At 35.7% G+C, this 14,666-nt stretch overlaps 1 protein-coding gene across 1 annotated transcript in view; it reads right to left on the reverse strand.

Annotated features, from left to right (window-relative positions):
- Positions 1-1,149: 1,149 nt before the first annotated feature.
- The window catches only part of LOC132546701 (mucin-2-like), a 35,212-nt gene continuing 21,695 nt past the window's right edge, over positions 1,150-14,666 (reverse strand). The window contains exons 3-4 of the mRNA XM_060210420.1: positions 8,055-8,964; positions 1,150-3,305 (exon numbers count right to left, since the gene is read on the reverse strand). Coding sequence (XP_060066403.1) covers positions 1,736-3,305; positions 8,055-8,964 — 2,480 coding nt within the window. The 3' untranslated portion in view covers positions 1,150-1,735. The remainder of the gene's footprint in view (positions 3,306-8,054; positions 8,965-14,666) is intronic.

A 14,666-nucleotide genomic window follows, 5' to 3' on the forward strand; every position in this document is an offset into this window, starting at 1 on the left:
AGAGTTTTTTTTTTCTCTGTTTCTAAAAATACTAGGACCTGTAATCAATCAGCCTTTTAAAATGAATTAAAAATATGCAATCAAGCTCTCCAAAATAAACAAATGCCATAAATAAGGTGTTTGGTTGAATTAGATGAGTGATGAATGGGTTAACTATTAAATTTTGTATTAAATTAGGTCAATCAGCCTCCATTTTCTGTTATTTTCATCCACTACTCTTGTCAACAAATAATTCATGGCAGTACTGACATAATGTTGCTATGGCAACATCTTTGTTTCATTTGAAAGTGATACAGCAACAATACCTGAGATTTATAGGACATATTGAAATGTTGCTCAACCCTACATATATTATTGTCATGATTCAACAAACCTTAGCTATTTAAATAAATACTGGTTTAAGTATTCTCATACAGTGAAACCTCCCTACTAAGACCGCTTGGGGACTGGATAAAATTGGTATGAACATCAAGTTTGACACTATTTCAATGTCCATGTCATTTCAGTCACTGAAATTATTTGTAGGTTTAGAAAATTTAACTTATTATAAGTGTAGCCAACTAACCAGAACATGTACTGTGGTGTGGGAACTTTACATGAACCGTTTTCTCTCAGAAATTATGTCCAGAAATATATTGTTCTGCATGCCCCATCCCTTTTCTATGTGACTTAACATTTAACAAATAGAAATACACAGCGAGTGGTAAACTTTTGATCCAAGAATATTGTGTGACCATCTTTACAGGTGAAAGTGTCAATCTATGTAGTTACATGTTAATGGTCATGTTACGTAACTGGAATGATTGGCATGCTATCATGGATATATTGTAACTATCTCTCAATAAAGCCATGCCTGGTAATGAGCCAACCCATATTATATTATAATGCTGTTGAGTATAATTTTGAAATAATGCATTTTCCCCCTTGGCCTGGACCACTACAGTCTTGTGATAAGTCCAACCCCTGACTTACAGAAATAATGTCTTGGCCCCCTGAGGTAGTGTGATAAGTCCATCCAACTTCGTTTGTTAAACAGTAATGGGTGACTTAAGTAAAGAGTATCTTTGCAAGTCTTAGGGCCCTATAATAAGTCCATACCCTAACTTCATGTAGTAGGCTTCTCCTACATAAAAACAAGTCACACAGAAATTAATACTTGCTGGGATAAATTTAATTTCATGTTTCTTTTTTGCCTATACATTGGACCACTTTTCTGCATAATATACAGTGTTATGCACATGTACCAAAATGTCACAAAAGCCTTTAAAGGAAACACGAAACGGTTTATTTTTATAATGTTAAGACAATTCAATAGTCTGTCATACTGGCTTACAATATCAATATGACTGTGTTATCAGAACAAAAATAACGTTGCAAAACTGAACATGCGTCAATCAAACCTAACTCCAAAAACTTACTAATGATTACGTTAATCCATAATTTGATTTCTAGAATAACCAACTGAACATATATGTTAATTTAATCTTGATTTGAAAAAAATATTGCATTATTCTATGTGTATATGCTCCCTTCTACATAAACACATACCCACTGCAACTTGAAAATCACATTTATACTGAACTGCTACATGACGAGTTTCAGGAAACTTGATATTTGGTTCTGAATAGACACAAGGAATTAGAAACAAATACCAGTCGCAAGTGATGTCAATTTGAACTAACTTACAACTGAATGTGAAACAGCTCAATAAGAAGACTATAAAAAACAATCACATCTATTCCATGTCCATAGCCTCATCCTCCTGCAGGGCTGTAAAACTTATCACTTCCGGTCCATTAGCCAGGGTTAGAACACTCCCTTGGCTGACAGTGGGTACGACCCTCTCGACACCTACACTTGTACCATTTTCCAACACTGGGGGTAGAAGTCTCGTGATCTTGGTGGGAGAGCCACCTTCATCAACATTTACCTCAAGTCCATTCGGAGAAAGAGGCTCATCTCCATCTGAATCTATAGGAAGGTTTTTCTGGTGCCCTTTGCGTGAAAAGCTGTAGTTCTCTATGGGATATAGCTGCTTCTGTTTTCGTTTTCTAGCACTAATTCTGACATTGCCATTACTAAGTGTCACAGGAGCCTGAATGGCAGGAACACTAGAGTGTCGTATGGTGACTTTTGCTGGATTTGCCAGTCTCTCACTAACCACTTTTTTCCTTTGTTCTACCTTTTTACTGGGCACAGGTAATATTTCCTGCTGTACCTGGTCTACACTTTCCACAGCACTATTCCTAGAGCGCTCACTGTTACTACTGTGTAACCGCCTCCTCTTTTGGAAATTCTCCCAAAGTCTTTTCTGCGTTTCTGATGGGTAGGAGTCTCTGAGAGATATAACCTGGGGCTGACTGACCGACAACAATTTACCACTTCCCCCGATTTCATGTAGATGTATGAGGAACATATCAACAGATAGCAACTTTTTACATGTACAGCATCTGATGCAGGTTGAGTCCTTCCTATTGTATTGGTCCAGAAACACATTGCCTGCCTGCATTCTATGCTTGTGTCCATTTCTTGGCACCATATCCTTATGAATGACAGCCAAAATTTCTGCACGTGACTCAGTTTTGTTGTTGTTTCCTTTATTGAACACAACTCTTTTTGCATTATTTGATTTTCCAAAAATCTTCCACTTTACTTTTAAAGCCCCAGGTTTTCGACTTTTCATGATTTTTAATTTTTTTGCCATCTGTTCGCGATCATTATCCTTAGCCCCTCGTTTGCCAATGAAGAATGGAAGTTTTTCACGGAGCCCTTCCACTACTTCTTCCTCTTCCTCTTCTACACGGTTCTCACATTCACTCTCCCCCATACTCTGTTCCTCAGATACTGGCTCCTTGCCCTTTTTGACCTTAACCCTATCTCTGTTGACCACCATCTTATTCTTAACTTTACCAGATGATATTTTCATATTTTTTACATTCACATTCTTTTTCGCTATCTTTTCCTTGTTTATACTTTCCTCAGATGGTGTGGCATTACTAGGTGAAGTACCCTCACACACACTTTCCTCTGAACCAGGCAAAGAGCCTTGGGGGGTCACATTATCCACCAAACTAGTATTATTATTGGCATCCCCTTTCAACATTTCAAGGAAATTAATTTTTTTATGTCTGGTCCTATGTGATACACGTCCTGGTTGAGAAGCTGACACTGAATCTGCTGTTGATGATGCAGAGACTGCAGTCCTGGTTGCAGTAACATCCTGAAGAGGTAATGGTCTAACAGGGATATCGTTCTCCTCAGGTGCTGATACAGGGTCTGACAGAATTGGAAGTACTTCAAGCACCCTGAAATAACATACAGTTACATTGTCACTCTAATATAATACTAATTGTAATGTCATTCTGAAATAATACAAATTACATGATACATGTATTTAAAAATAAAAAACTACATTTTTAAAAATGTTAATGCTGCTTTTCCTATTTCAAATTTGACCATGACAAAGTTTTAATACCAATTTATATTTAAGGAATGTTTTAAGTGTGTATATCTTTATTTTTCGGTAATTCCATACTATTGTATTTGTTTTTTTTGTCAATCATTTCTACATAACTCACGACTAATGTTAACTAACTTTTTTAATTACCAACATGTTTATTATTGCAGTCACAATGTTGTGTCTATACAGAGATTGGACCCCACAATAATTGAAAGGAATTTAGAAGACAAAAGTGCATGAGAACATAGACTCTCAAGAAAACAAAATACATAGTTTTAAATATAAATAAAAAAGATGAAATAGTAAGTGCCAAATCATGTTTTTGTTTTGTAACATCATGTTTTTATTGATTTCTTCCCTGTAGGATTGTTTTCCTAATCAATACAGATTGAGCTAACCGGCTAGTAAAATGTAACCAGACCTAGTAAACAGCATCTCCAATGTAGGTATGATACGAAATACATAACAAAAAATCCATGAATATTCATCCCTATCTTGACTGGAGACAATCTGTCACAAGAAAGCCACACAAACCACAAATTATTTATGACAGTATACATGGACCAGACTTACTGGAGAAGTCAGTGAAAAACTGCTGCTCAATGGTGGCAAATTAAACATAGCTATTACATCCATTTGGGTTGTCATATTTATGTATGTGTATATAATGATGTAATCGATATAGCACACAGGTGTCTACAAGTATACAAAATGTTTGCTGCTACCCTAATTCTTCAGTCTCTTTTTTTGGAGCTTGATTACTAGCATAAGAAAGTAAAACTACAGAAAACCAGTGAAGTCCTTCATTCATGACCCTCCACACAAATTTTAAAGGTTTCTTTAATAAAAGTGTTGGCTGTAACATATATGCCATATTTATGCTCGTAATTTTCAAGTGAACAGATATGACCTACTTAACTAGTGGTAAGCCTCCTGCTACAGTGAAGAATCTGTTATGACAGGACTTTTTTGGACAGGAAATTACAACATCCTGTTTCAATGAATATCAATTTCTACTTTGTTTGATTATAAATACACGGCTTATTATATAACCTGACATGCTATGAATTCACAGTAAATCTATTTTTACATTAGCTGCTAAAACGTGGATATTGATATACTTGTTGGACAGAACAATTTTTTTAGAAAGAAAGATCACATTTAAAGGCTTTCTTTTTTTCTGCTCAATGATACAAACTTTGTTCTTACTATTATTTGATTTTACTATTATCTAAAACTAACTATCAAAACTAATTTTTGTAGATTATTTCCCAAAAAGATATTTTACCAATCCTTAAAAGGGAATTAGTGTTGAAATACCTGTAAACTTCATTTTGTTCAAATACAATGAAAATTGTCATACAGACTACCTCCATATAAAAGTCATCTATCTATAAAGGCCACTTTTTTCGGTTTCTATATAATGCAGGTCATTGTATGTAAATTTATACCTGTAAAGGCTACCTGTCTATAAAGACCACTTACTTTAATTCCTATGTCATTGTTCATAAACCTGTATAAAGACACAACTGTCTAAAATGACTGTTTCTTTTCCTGATGTAACAATGTATAGCAGTTGAAGCTTTATGTAAAGGCCACATTTTGATGTTCTCTAGAGTTGCCTTATAAGAAGGTTTGACTGGTATTAGATATCAGATACACAATTGTCACCCTAAATCTACATAAGTTCTGTCTCTCTGCCTCATGGACTGAAGTCAAGCTTACCAGTCCTCCAAATACCTTCTGTAAAAGTAACTCTATGCTTGACTGGTTGAAATATTTATATTCTGTTCACATCGAATCCACCCTAGTGCTTTTCCAAGCAAAAGATTTCTTTACTCTTGTCCACATTGCTTCTCCACACTTGGTGACACACAGTGATACTATAGCTATAGTAGGGCTAGTAAAACAAGCTAACAGGAAATGTAGCACCTAAACGTGACCTACTTTCTGACCAGCCATATGGCAAAACTAGAACCACAACAGTGTAACAATCAGGATCATTTATCCCTGAAACACACACCATACTGAAGATTCTCCCAGAACATTTATAATTTTTGTAAAATAATTACTACTAACAAATAACGATTTTATTTATTACAGCAAGGATGATTAAATGTACATAAAAATTCTAAATAAAAATTCTGATCACATACAATCACACACTTGCTTCAATGTGAAATGAGATTGATACACTATATAAAGATACCTGTACACCTTTCAAACATGACAAAATCTAGCCTAGGGCACAGCTATTCTACAAGCTCATATCATGTTTGTATTCATGACTAGAACAAGTCAATGGCTAGAACAGATATGTGTCTACTAATACTAGACTACAACATCTACCAAAATACTGTCAGATATTCATAGACTACATCATATAACACTGTCTACTAGTCCTGAACTACAACATATAACACTGCCTTCTAGTCCTGAACTACAACATATAACACTGTCTTCTAGTCCTGGACTTCAACATATAACACTGTCTACTAGTCCTGGACTACAACATAAAACACTGTCTACTAGTCCTGGACTACAACATCCAACACTGTCTACTTGTCCTGGGCTACAAAATTGAACACTGCCTTCTAGTCCCGGACTACAACATATAACACTGCCTTCTAGTCCTGGACTACAACATATAACACTGTCTACAAGTCCTGGACTACAACATCCAACATTGTCTACTAGTCCTGGACTACAACATATAACACTGTCTACTAGTCCTGGACTACAACATCCAACACTGTCTACTAGTCCTGGACTACAACATCCAACATTGTCTACTAGTCCTGGACTACAACATCCAACACTGTCTACTAGTCCTGGACTACAACAAATAACACTGTATTCTAGTCCTGGACTACAAAATTTAACACTGTCTTCTAGTCCTGGACTACAACATATAACACTGTCTACAAGTCCTGGACTACAATATATAACACTGTCTACTAGTCCTGGACTACAACATATAACACTGTCTACTAGTCCTGGACTACAACATCCAACACTGTCTACTAGTCCTGGACTACAACATCCAACACTGTCTACTTGTCCTGGACTACAACAAATAACACTGTATTCTAGTCCTGGACTACAAAATTTAACACTGTCTTCTAGTCCTGGACTACAACATATAACACTGTCTACAAGTCCTGGACTACAACATATAACACTGTCTACTAGTCCTGGACTACAACATCCAACACTGTCTACTAGTCCTGGACTACAACAAATAACATTGTATTCTAGTCCTGGACTACAAAATTTAACACTGTCTTCTAGTCCTGGACTACAACATATAACACTGTCTACTAGTCCTGGACTACAACATCCAACACTGTCTACTAGTCCTGGACTACAACATCCAACATTGTCTACTAGTCCTGGACTACAACATCCAACACTGTCTACTAGTCCTGGACTACAACAAATAACACTGTATTCTAGTCCTGGACTACAAAATTTAACACTGTCTTCTAGTCCTGGACTACAACATATAACACTGTCTACAAGTCCTGGACTACAATATATAACACTGTCTACTAGTCCTGGACTACAACATATAACACTGTCTACTAGTCCTGGACTACAACATCCAACACTGTATTCTAGTCCTGGACTACAAAATTTAACACTGTCTACTAGTCCTGGACTACAACAAATAACACTGTATTCTAGTCCTGGACTACAAAATTTAACACTGTCTTCTAGTCCTGGACTACAACATATAACACTGTCTACAAGTCCTGGACTACAACATATAACACTGTCTACTAGTCCTGGACTACAACATCCAACACTGTCTACTAGTCCTGGACTACAACAAATAACATTGTATTCTAGTCCTGGACTACAAAATTTAACACTGTCTTCTAGTCCTGGACTACAACATATAACACTGTCTACTAGTCCTGGACTACAAAATTTAACACTGTCTTCTAGTCCTGGACTACAACATATAACACTGTCTACTAGTCCTGGACTACAAGATATAACACTGTATTCTAGTCCTGGACTACAAAATTTAACACTGTCTTCTAGACCTGGACTACAACATATAACACTGTCTACTAGTCCTGGACTACAACATATAACACTGTCTACTAGTCCTGAACTACAACATATAACACTGTCTAGAAGTCCTGGACTACAACATATAACACTGTCTACTAGTCCTGGACTACAAGATACAACACTGTCTACTAGTCCTGGACTACAATATATAACACTGTCTACTAGTCCTGGACTACAACACATAACACCGTCCATTAGTTCATACAATTTCCATTCAAGTACATCTATACTGATACATAAAACCCTATCAGCTAACGTAGACATGGCCAGTTCAGTACACCCAGTACTATCTAAAAATTAAACAAATATTGTTTATAATCATGTCTCAAAATATTGTTGAAGATATCCTACAGAGACTTTCAGATAGCAAAGACTGAAAGAGGTTCATTTTACACAAACAGCATTGACCTATTTCCCCCATGTTTAAAAATCATAAAAGCATAAGGAGTTATTTACTGGGGCATATCATGAAACAGCATGCAAGAAACATTGGACTGGATGTGTTGTTTACCTTGGCTCTGCAATGTGGTCCTTGACCTTGGCTCCTCCTCTGACCTTGGAGAACCTTGATGGTCCCACACGGTCCTCCACACTGCGGCCTACCAGCGATTCCTCTCCTCGTGAAGTTTTGGGAACAGGGTTAACATAGTATCCTATCAACATCTTGGCATCGTTTTTGCCCACAATCAAGGTGCTTTTGGAGTTAAATGCCTTGCCATACTGAACAAGGAAGTAGCGCTGCATTTCTGAGCAGTTACCTACATAAATTCCTAGTAGTTGACACCTCTTTTTCAGAATTCCTGTATCTTTCGCTGGCAAGATTTGTTTATGAATATCTACCAAACGAACAAATGGTAAATTATCAATCATAATTGCAGGTAAATCATTCCAGAACATACTAACAGTAACAATCCAGGGGGCACTGTAGTCTGTGGCAGGGGGTGCTGGGGACACAGTGGGTGGAATGGTAGAAGGACTAGAGTTGTCAGGGACCGTTGAATCCGGAAACAATTTAAGGTCATTTTCAAAGAGATCTAATGACGACTTTTCAAGGGAGGTAAAAGGGAGGTCCTGTGTTGAAGATTTATCCAAGGAAGTAAATGCAAGATCCTGAATGCTACTGACAGAGCTGGGACCGGGAATGTCTGATGTTAGAAGTGACTTTGACTGATCAGTCTTTAACAAAGACTGGACAGTGGTGGCTGGACCCATATTCGTCAGTGTAGAATGTTGTCCTGTTCGTGATCTCTCTGAAGTATTGCCTGACTGTAGGAGAGACTTGGCAGCTCCATTTGCCTGTAACAATGTCTTCACTGTGAGTGGTTTGTCTTCACATTTCACTAAATTCTGGCTTGGTGGTTCACTTACAAGGTTAGGGACGACTACTTTAGGTTGACTTTCACAGGCTGGCTCTAGCGAATCTGTGGAATAAATGCAATAAAGATCTTCTTTAAGAATACTTTCACAGCTACACCAAATATAATATTTTTATGTTTTATGATTTTTTTTAATCATTCCCACTGATAATATGGCTTTAATTTCATACTTTTATATTCTACGAGTGCATTGAGGGCAACACATATTGATTTTGTTCAGTGAATACTTTTTAACTACAAAAAGATCTCTTTTCATTTCCATGTTTTCGATTCAGAGTATTTTGTATCAGATAACATATAGACTTCCCTGGAGAAAATATGGTTCCCCCTCCCCCTTCCAGATGGGTGTAATTAATGAAATCTGTATATTTAATATAATGCTCTACTGATACTATCCAGTATGCTCCCTTTATTAACAGTAAAGGTCACTATATTCTTCATTAATTTTGATTATTTTATACAGCAATAGATCAGTTTAATGGTTTATGAATGCCATCATTTTTTTACGAAAAATAAGGCAGTAGAACATCTATGACATAGAAGTATTTTTAATATTAAAAATGAGGCAGGTTTGCCTGTCAACATTGGCAGGTAGTAAGATCAGCAGATAGAATTTCCCACCTGTACCAAAAAGAATTGTCAAAGGCACTGTCCCAGAGCAACAAAGAAAATTTGTTTCAATACAATAGTAATTGAAAACCTTATATTCTTCTTCAATCCTGATTGGAAACTTTCTCATGTTATACCATCATGAAGTGCAGCCCTATACCTAGCTTTTTTAAAAGCTCACCATGCACTTACCAGGAGAAAAAAATCAAACCTAGTCGATACCTGAACACATAAAAAACAAAGTAGTTAGCACACTAAACACTGGGTTGATAAAGAAGTTAGTTTACTGATTTTGGTGTGGATGAAGACCATATACAGTTCTGTCAATTATTCTAAATTCAAATGTAACCAGCAAGTCTTTAAAACCACAAACTATTACAAGGAACCACAGAACTAAGCAGGATAAAATTTAAACACAAAGCAGGTTTGCCTCTCGGAAGTGGTGGCCTTTAGACAACCTTTAGCTAGCAATCAATGTCCTGTTACCACAAAGGATACAGGCTAGCCAGTACCCAAATACTGTATTGATTGCAGCAGCCTTTATCACTCCAGTTTATGTCTGTACCATCTCGTCTTATACATGATCACAAACTCCAGTATATAACCAATACAACTACCTTCAGGGTTGTACCATCAATCTATCTTAATATATATCTAGTAACAACGACACAGAAAACATTCATCTGCATAAAACTCTCATTTAAATATAAGATATGTGCTTGAAGCTAAGTTTGAAATTGTAGGAATCTGAAAACTACATCTCATTTTTCTTCTTCTTTCACATGGAAAACTTTCTTAGCTGAAAAATTTCTTTTCACAGTAAATAAGCCAACTAGCAATACAGCTCATCAATCTTCAGAAACTAGCAATCATATTGTCTATATGCACTTCTGTCTACAAGTCAGGATATAGACTGTAAGAAGATGCACCAGATGCATATGTTGTACAGATCTGTTGCAGTTTATATATACATATATTTACAATCACTGAAGATAACCACAATTAGGTGTTCATAATTTAGAAGTCTGTGAATATGATTTTGGTGTAGTCTGTCCATGCTTGAACTGGTATAAACATATGGACTCTTTGTCAAGACCAATCATTGGAACGCTAACCTAGCATGACTATAGGAAAAACATAGTTAGGGCCAATTACAGCAGCAATAAATGCCTGACAGGTCAGAGAAGGGGTAGGGACAGGCTAATCATCAGGTATTTAAAACGCTCTTAAGTCTGGCATTACCTTGTAAAGGGAGCTTGATTGAACTGGTGTTTAGTAATGGTGGAGCTTATACCATGACCAATGCTGTATTGTGTGTGCTAACAGTATACATGATATTATCTCTCAATCATCCCTCAAAGAGCTAATCATGTTGTTTAAAGTTCAGTTGTGTGTTAGCTTTATGAATAGAGCAGATTAGCATCATCTATAGAACTATCAGATTTTTTTTTCCATTCTAGGTCAGATAAATGTTTGCATAGCATATCTAATATAATGGATGCCCATTTCCAATTTTACATGAGGAAACCAATATCAAATTATCTTGATAGAACTTATAGTTTTTTCAAGTATCTTGAAAATTAAAATTTTCCTTTTACTAAAATTCATTCAGTATTTCAATTTCTAACAATCACATGTGAAGATAAAGCTTCATTCCACAAGCTTCTCATACAATAGATTGTGTAGTAAACCAGGTTTGAACCAACCACCCACTCCCCCAAGCCAATTTCTATGAAATCTATACAATGTACATCAATATTCAAGAGGTCTAAAGCTATACTGCCAAAGGCAAATATGCATACTGGAGTGTTTGTGTAGAACTAGTGACTACCTTGTACCTAATACACCGCAGCTAGATCACTACTTCTCTCCCCTTATACATAGCTGACAGGGTAAGTGAGAGATTTATCATTAAGTTCGTAACAAAAGAAAAGAACCTCTAGAAATGTGTTGACCAGACCACTGCATTAACAGTACACTAAACACCCCACTAATCTGACTTCTGTATTAACTGTACAATAAAAAACGTGACAAGTTAGACCTCTGTATTAACTGTACAAAAAAACGTGACAAGTTTGACCTCTGTATTAACTGTACAAAAAAACTTGACAAATTTGACCTCTGTATTGACTGTACAAAAAAAAAAAAAAAACATGACAAGTTTGACCTCTGTATTTATGGTACAACAGAAACCTGACTAGTCTGACCTCTGTATTAACTGTACAACAAAAACCTGATTAGTCTGACCTCTATATTAACTGTACAAAAAAAAATCCTGACTAGTCAGACCACTACATATACTGTTCAACAAACACCTGACTGGTCTGACCTCTGTATTTATGGTACAACAGAAACCTGACTAGTCTGACCACTGTACTAAATGTACAACAAACACCTGGGTGGTCTGACCTCTGTACTAACTGTACAACAAAAACCTGTCTAGTCTGACCTCTGTATTTATGGTATAACAGAAACCTGACTAGTCTGATCTCTGTACTAAATGTACAACAAAAACCTGTCTAGTCTGACCCCTGTGTACACAACAATAAATCTACCATGTTGGCTACATGTATCAGTGATAAATCACACCTGTTTGTTATACATCAACCTGACAGCTGATACACCAGGTAAACATCAATCCTGTGTCAGCATACAGGTATTCAACCATTACAAATGAGCAATATCTGCTATTAACCAGCTTACATTTAATAGCATAGTGTATATAAATCAACAAGGCCATGGGCATTGTTACTTTTATTATCAAAAAGTGTGTGGGAGGGAAGATTACAAGGCAACTATAGCTAGATATAGACAATATATGTACTTACAACTTTACAAGGGTAGATACATTTACAAAAAAAATAATTATTAACCATATACAAGCCATTCAATAAACAAGTATTTTCCCAGTGAACCAATCTATTTCCTAATTAACCCCTACAATTAAAGGCAGTAATTAAGAATCTCCTTTGACTTTCCACATTCAGTTTTCCTATTATATATCTATTGGAAGTCTTCTTCACATTTACTACAGGTTGTGGATATTCCTTATTTGATTTTGTCAGTGTGTTATGTCCAGAAAAAGTAATCTTCGCCAAACTGAATAATGAGAAAAAGATTAACTCTGTTTTTCCGATATAATTCTGCTATAGAAATACCTCTAGGGGAAGCATAATTTACTTCTGCTCGTACAGAATATACGCCAACAACATTGTAAGTTTATAAATCAAATTATAGTTTACAGCACGGTAAAGTGTGTATAGATCTTTTAATGAAGGACTCAAGTCAACCCATCATTTACCAGTATGACAATGTAGTTGTTTACAAATTTTACAAATCTTACAAACTTGTTGTTATTTAAACTTATGCACTCCTTGGTTCTGTTCCAACACCTTAAACTTCAACAATCCTGTTTTCAACTGGTTGTGACCATGTAACTGGAGACTTGTTTCACCCAATCCCTCTATACATAGCTACTGGTTATCAACTTCCTTGAATAATATCAAATGCACCCAGATACACTTATATGGGCTCGGTTGCAGTAAATGAATACTTCAAACTTAATGAACAATGCTGTCTTAGTCACGAATTTCTCTCCTTCAAACACATAAAATCAGTATTCTTTAATCAATGAATTGCAGATCACATACCCAACAACAATGATACTTCAGGTTTAAACTGATGACCCACACAAAAGAGATTATATTCTGATCCACAGAAAGATTTAAATCCTTCAAACTTAACTCTCGTTCCAAACATTAAATACATTCGATTTTGTTTGGTAACCCAGATTAAGATTTCCTGCAACAAGAAGCGGAGATTGCGTGTCTTATAAAGTCTGTTTTAAACACAATCAATGTGCTTGTTCTAACTTTCTTTAATTTCTGCTTAGAATATCAAAAACATCTGTTCAACAATAAAATCAATTATCAGTCATATCACAAATCTAGAAATAGACAAGAAAATAAAGTGACACATGAAGTCCAGTGGCCAAGGAGGAGTTTCAAGTTGTAAGTACACTGGACACTGAATACAAACAGAATCATGGTTAACAGAAAAAATGGACACTCGTCATCAACATAATAAATAATGGACACTATAATTTCATATTAAACACATATGTTGGAAATATAAGGACTGAAAGATAGTAACTGAATCTAATTTGGGGTTTAAATATGCAGCAATAACTAACATCACTACTGAAGTTATATGAAAATACATCTTTCAACATAATAACACAAAGTTGTCAGCTGAATAGTTAAATGGCCATAGATTGTTTGCTTTAGGCAGTTTAGACTTGCATCTTTGTCTTCATTTGTATGAAGGTTAGATAATATCAAGGTTAAACTAAACTGATTCTTAGAAGATACTAATTTTAAATAGGAAATTTCATGATGTTATGACCAGAGATCCAAATGCACATCTATGTCTTTAAAAAGGGTTTTTTATGAGCTAAACATACACAAAATCAACATGTATCTGTAAGTTAAAACAATTTCTAATTGAAAGGTGCAAAATTATGTCTTGTCTATTCCAGTATCAGATGTTTACTGGAAATATGAAGACAGGTAAAAATTTCCAGTCAACAGTAAGTAGGCTGTAAAATTGAAACCTAACTTACAGCTATAAAGACTGTTTGTAATATCAATAACTTGTTGAAGACAAAACCCATGTGTTGTTACAGGGTTTGTTTATATTTTAATCTTCTGAAACCCCAGTATACATTACTAATCACATGACATCGATCTCGGCACTCAACACCCATGACCTATTAACCACCAATCTGCATAAACCAAATCAATTTCCCACCACTCAAGGTGTACCGTTTCTCCACAGGCACAGAACATGAGGAAACCATGGAATGTTCACAATATTTGGGTCAATTTGGTGGTGACAACTTTTCTATAAATTTTTAAAATTCTTAATGTTGATGATTTTTGTGATGAATATGTGTATATTGCCTGTATTTATCTCCTGCAAGTACATGCCTGGTAATACGTTAACTCATAGTTTGCTGTTTAGTAAAATTATAAGCCAATCCCAATATCCTGTAATAAGACTACATTTGACTTTGAGTAAGAAGTAAAGTGTAGACCCCAGGGACTTCATGAGGATTAGTATGGTATACATATAGAATT

The sequence above is a fragment of the Ylistrum balloti genome, unplaced genomic scaffold (assembly GCF_031769215.1).
Source record: "Ylistrum balloti isolate Yb309-2 unplaced genomic scaffold, AGI_CSIRO_Ybal_v1 Utg369608, whole genome shotgun sequence".
NCBI lineage: Eukaryota > Metazoa > Mollusca > Bivalvia > Pectinida > Pectinidae > Ylistrum > Ylistrum balloti.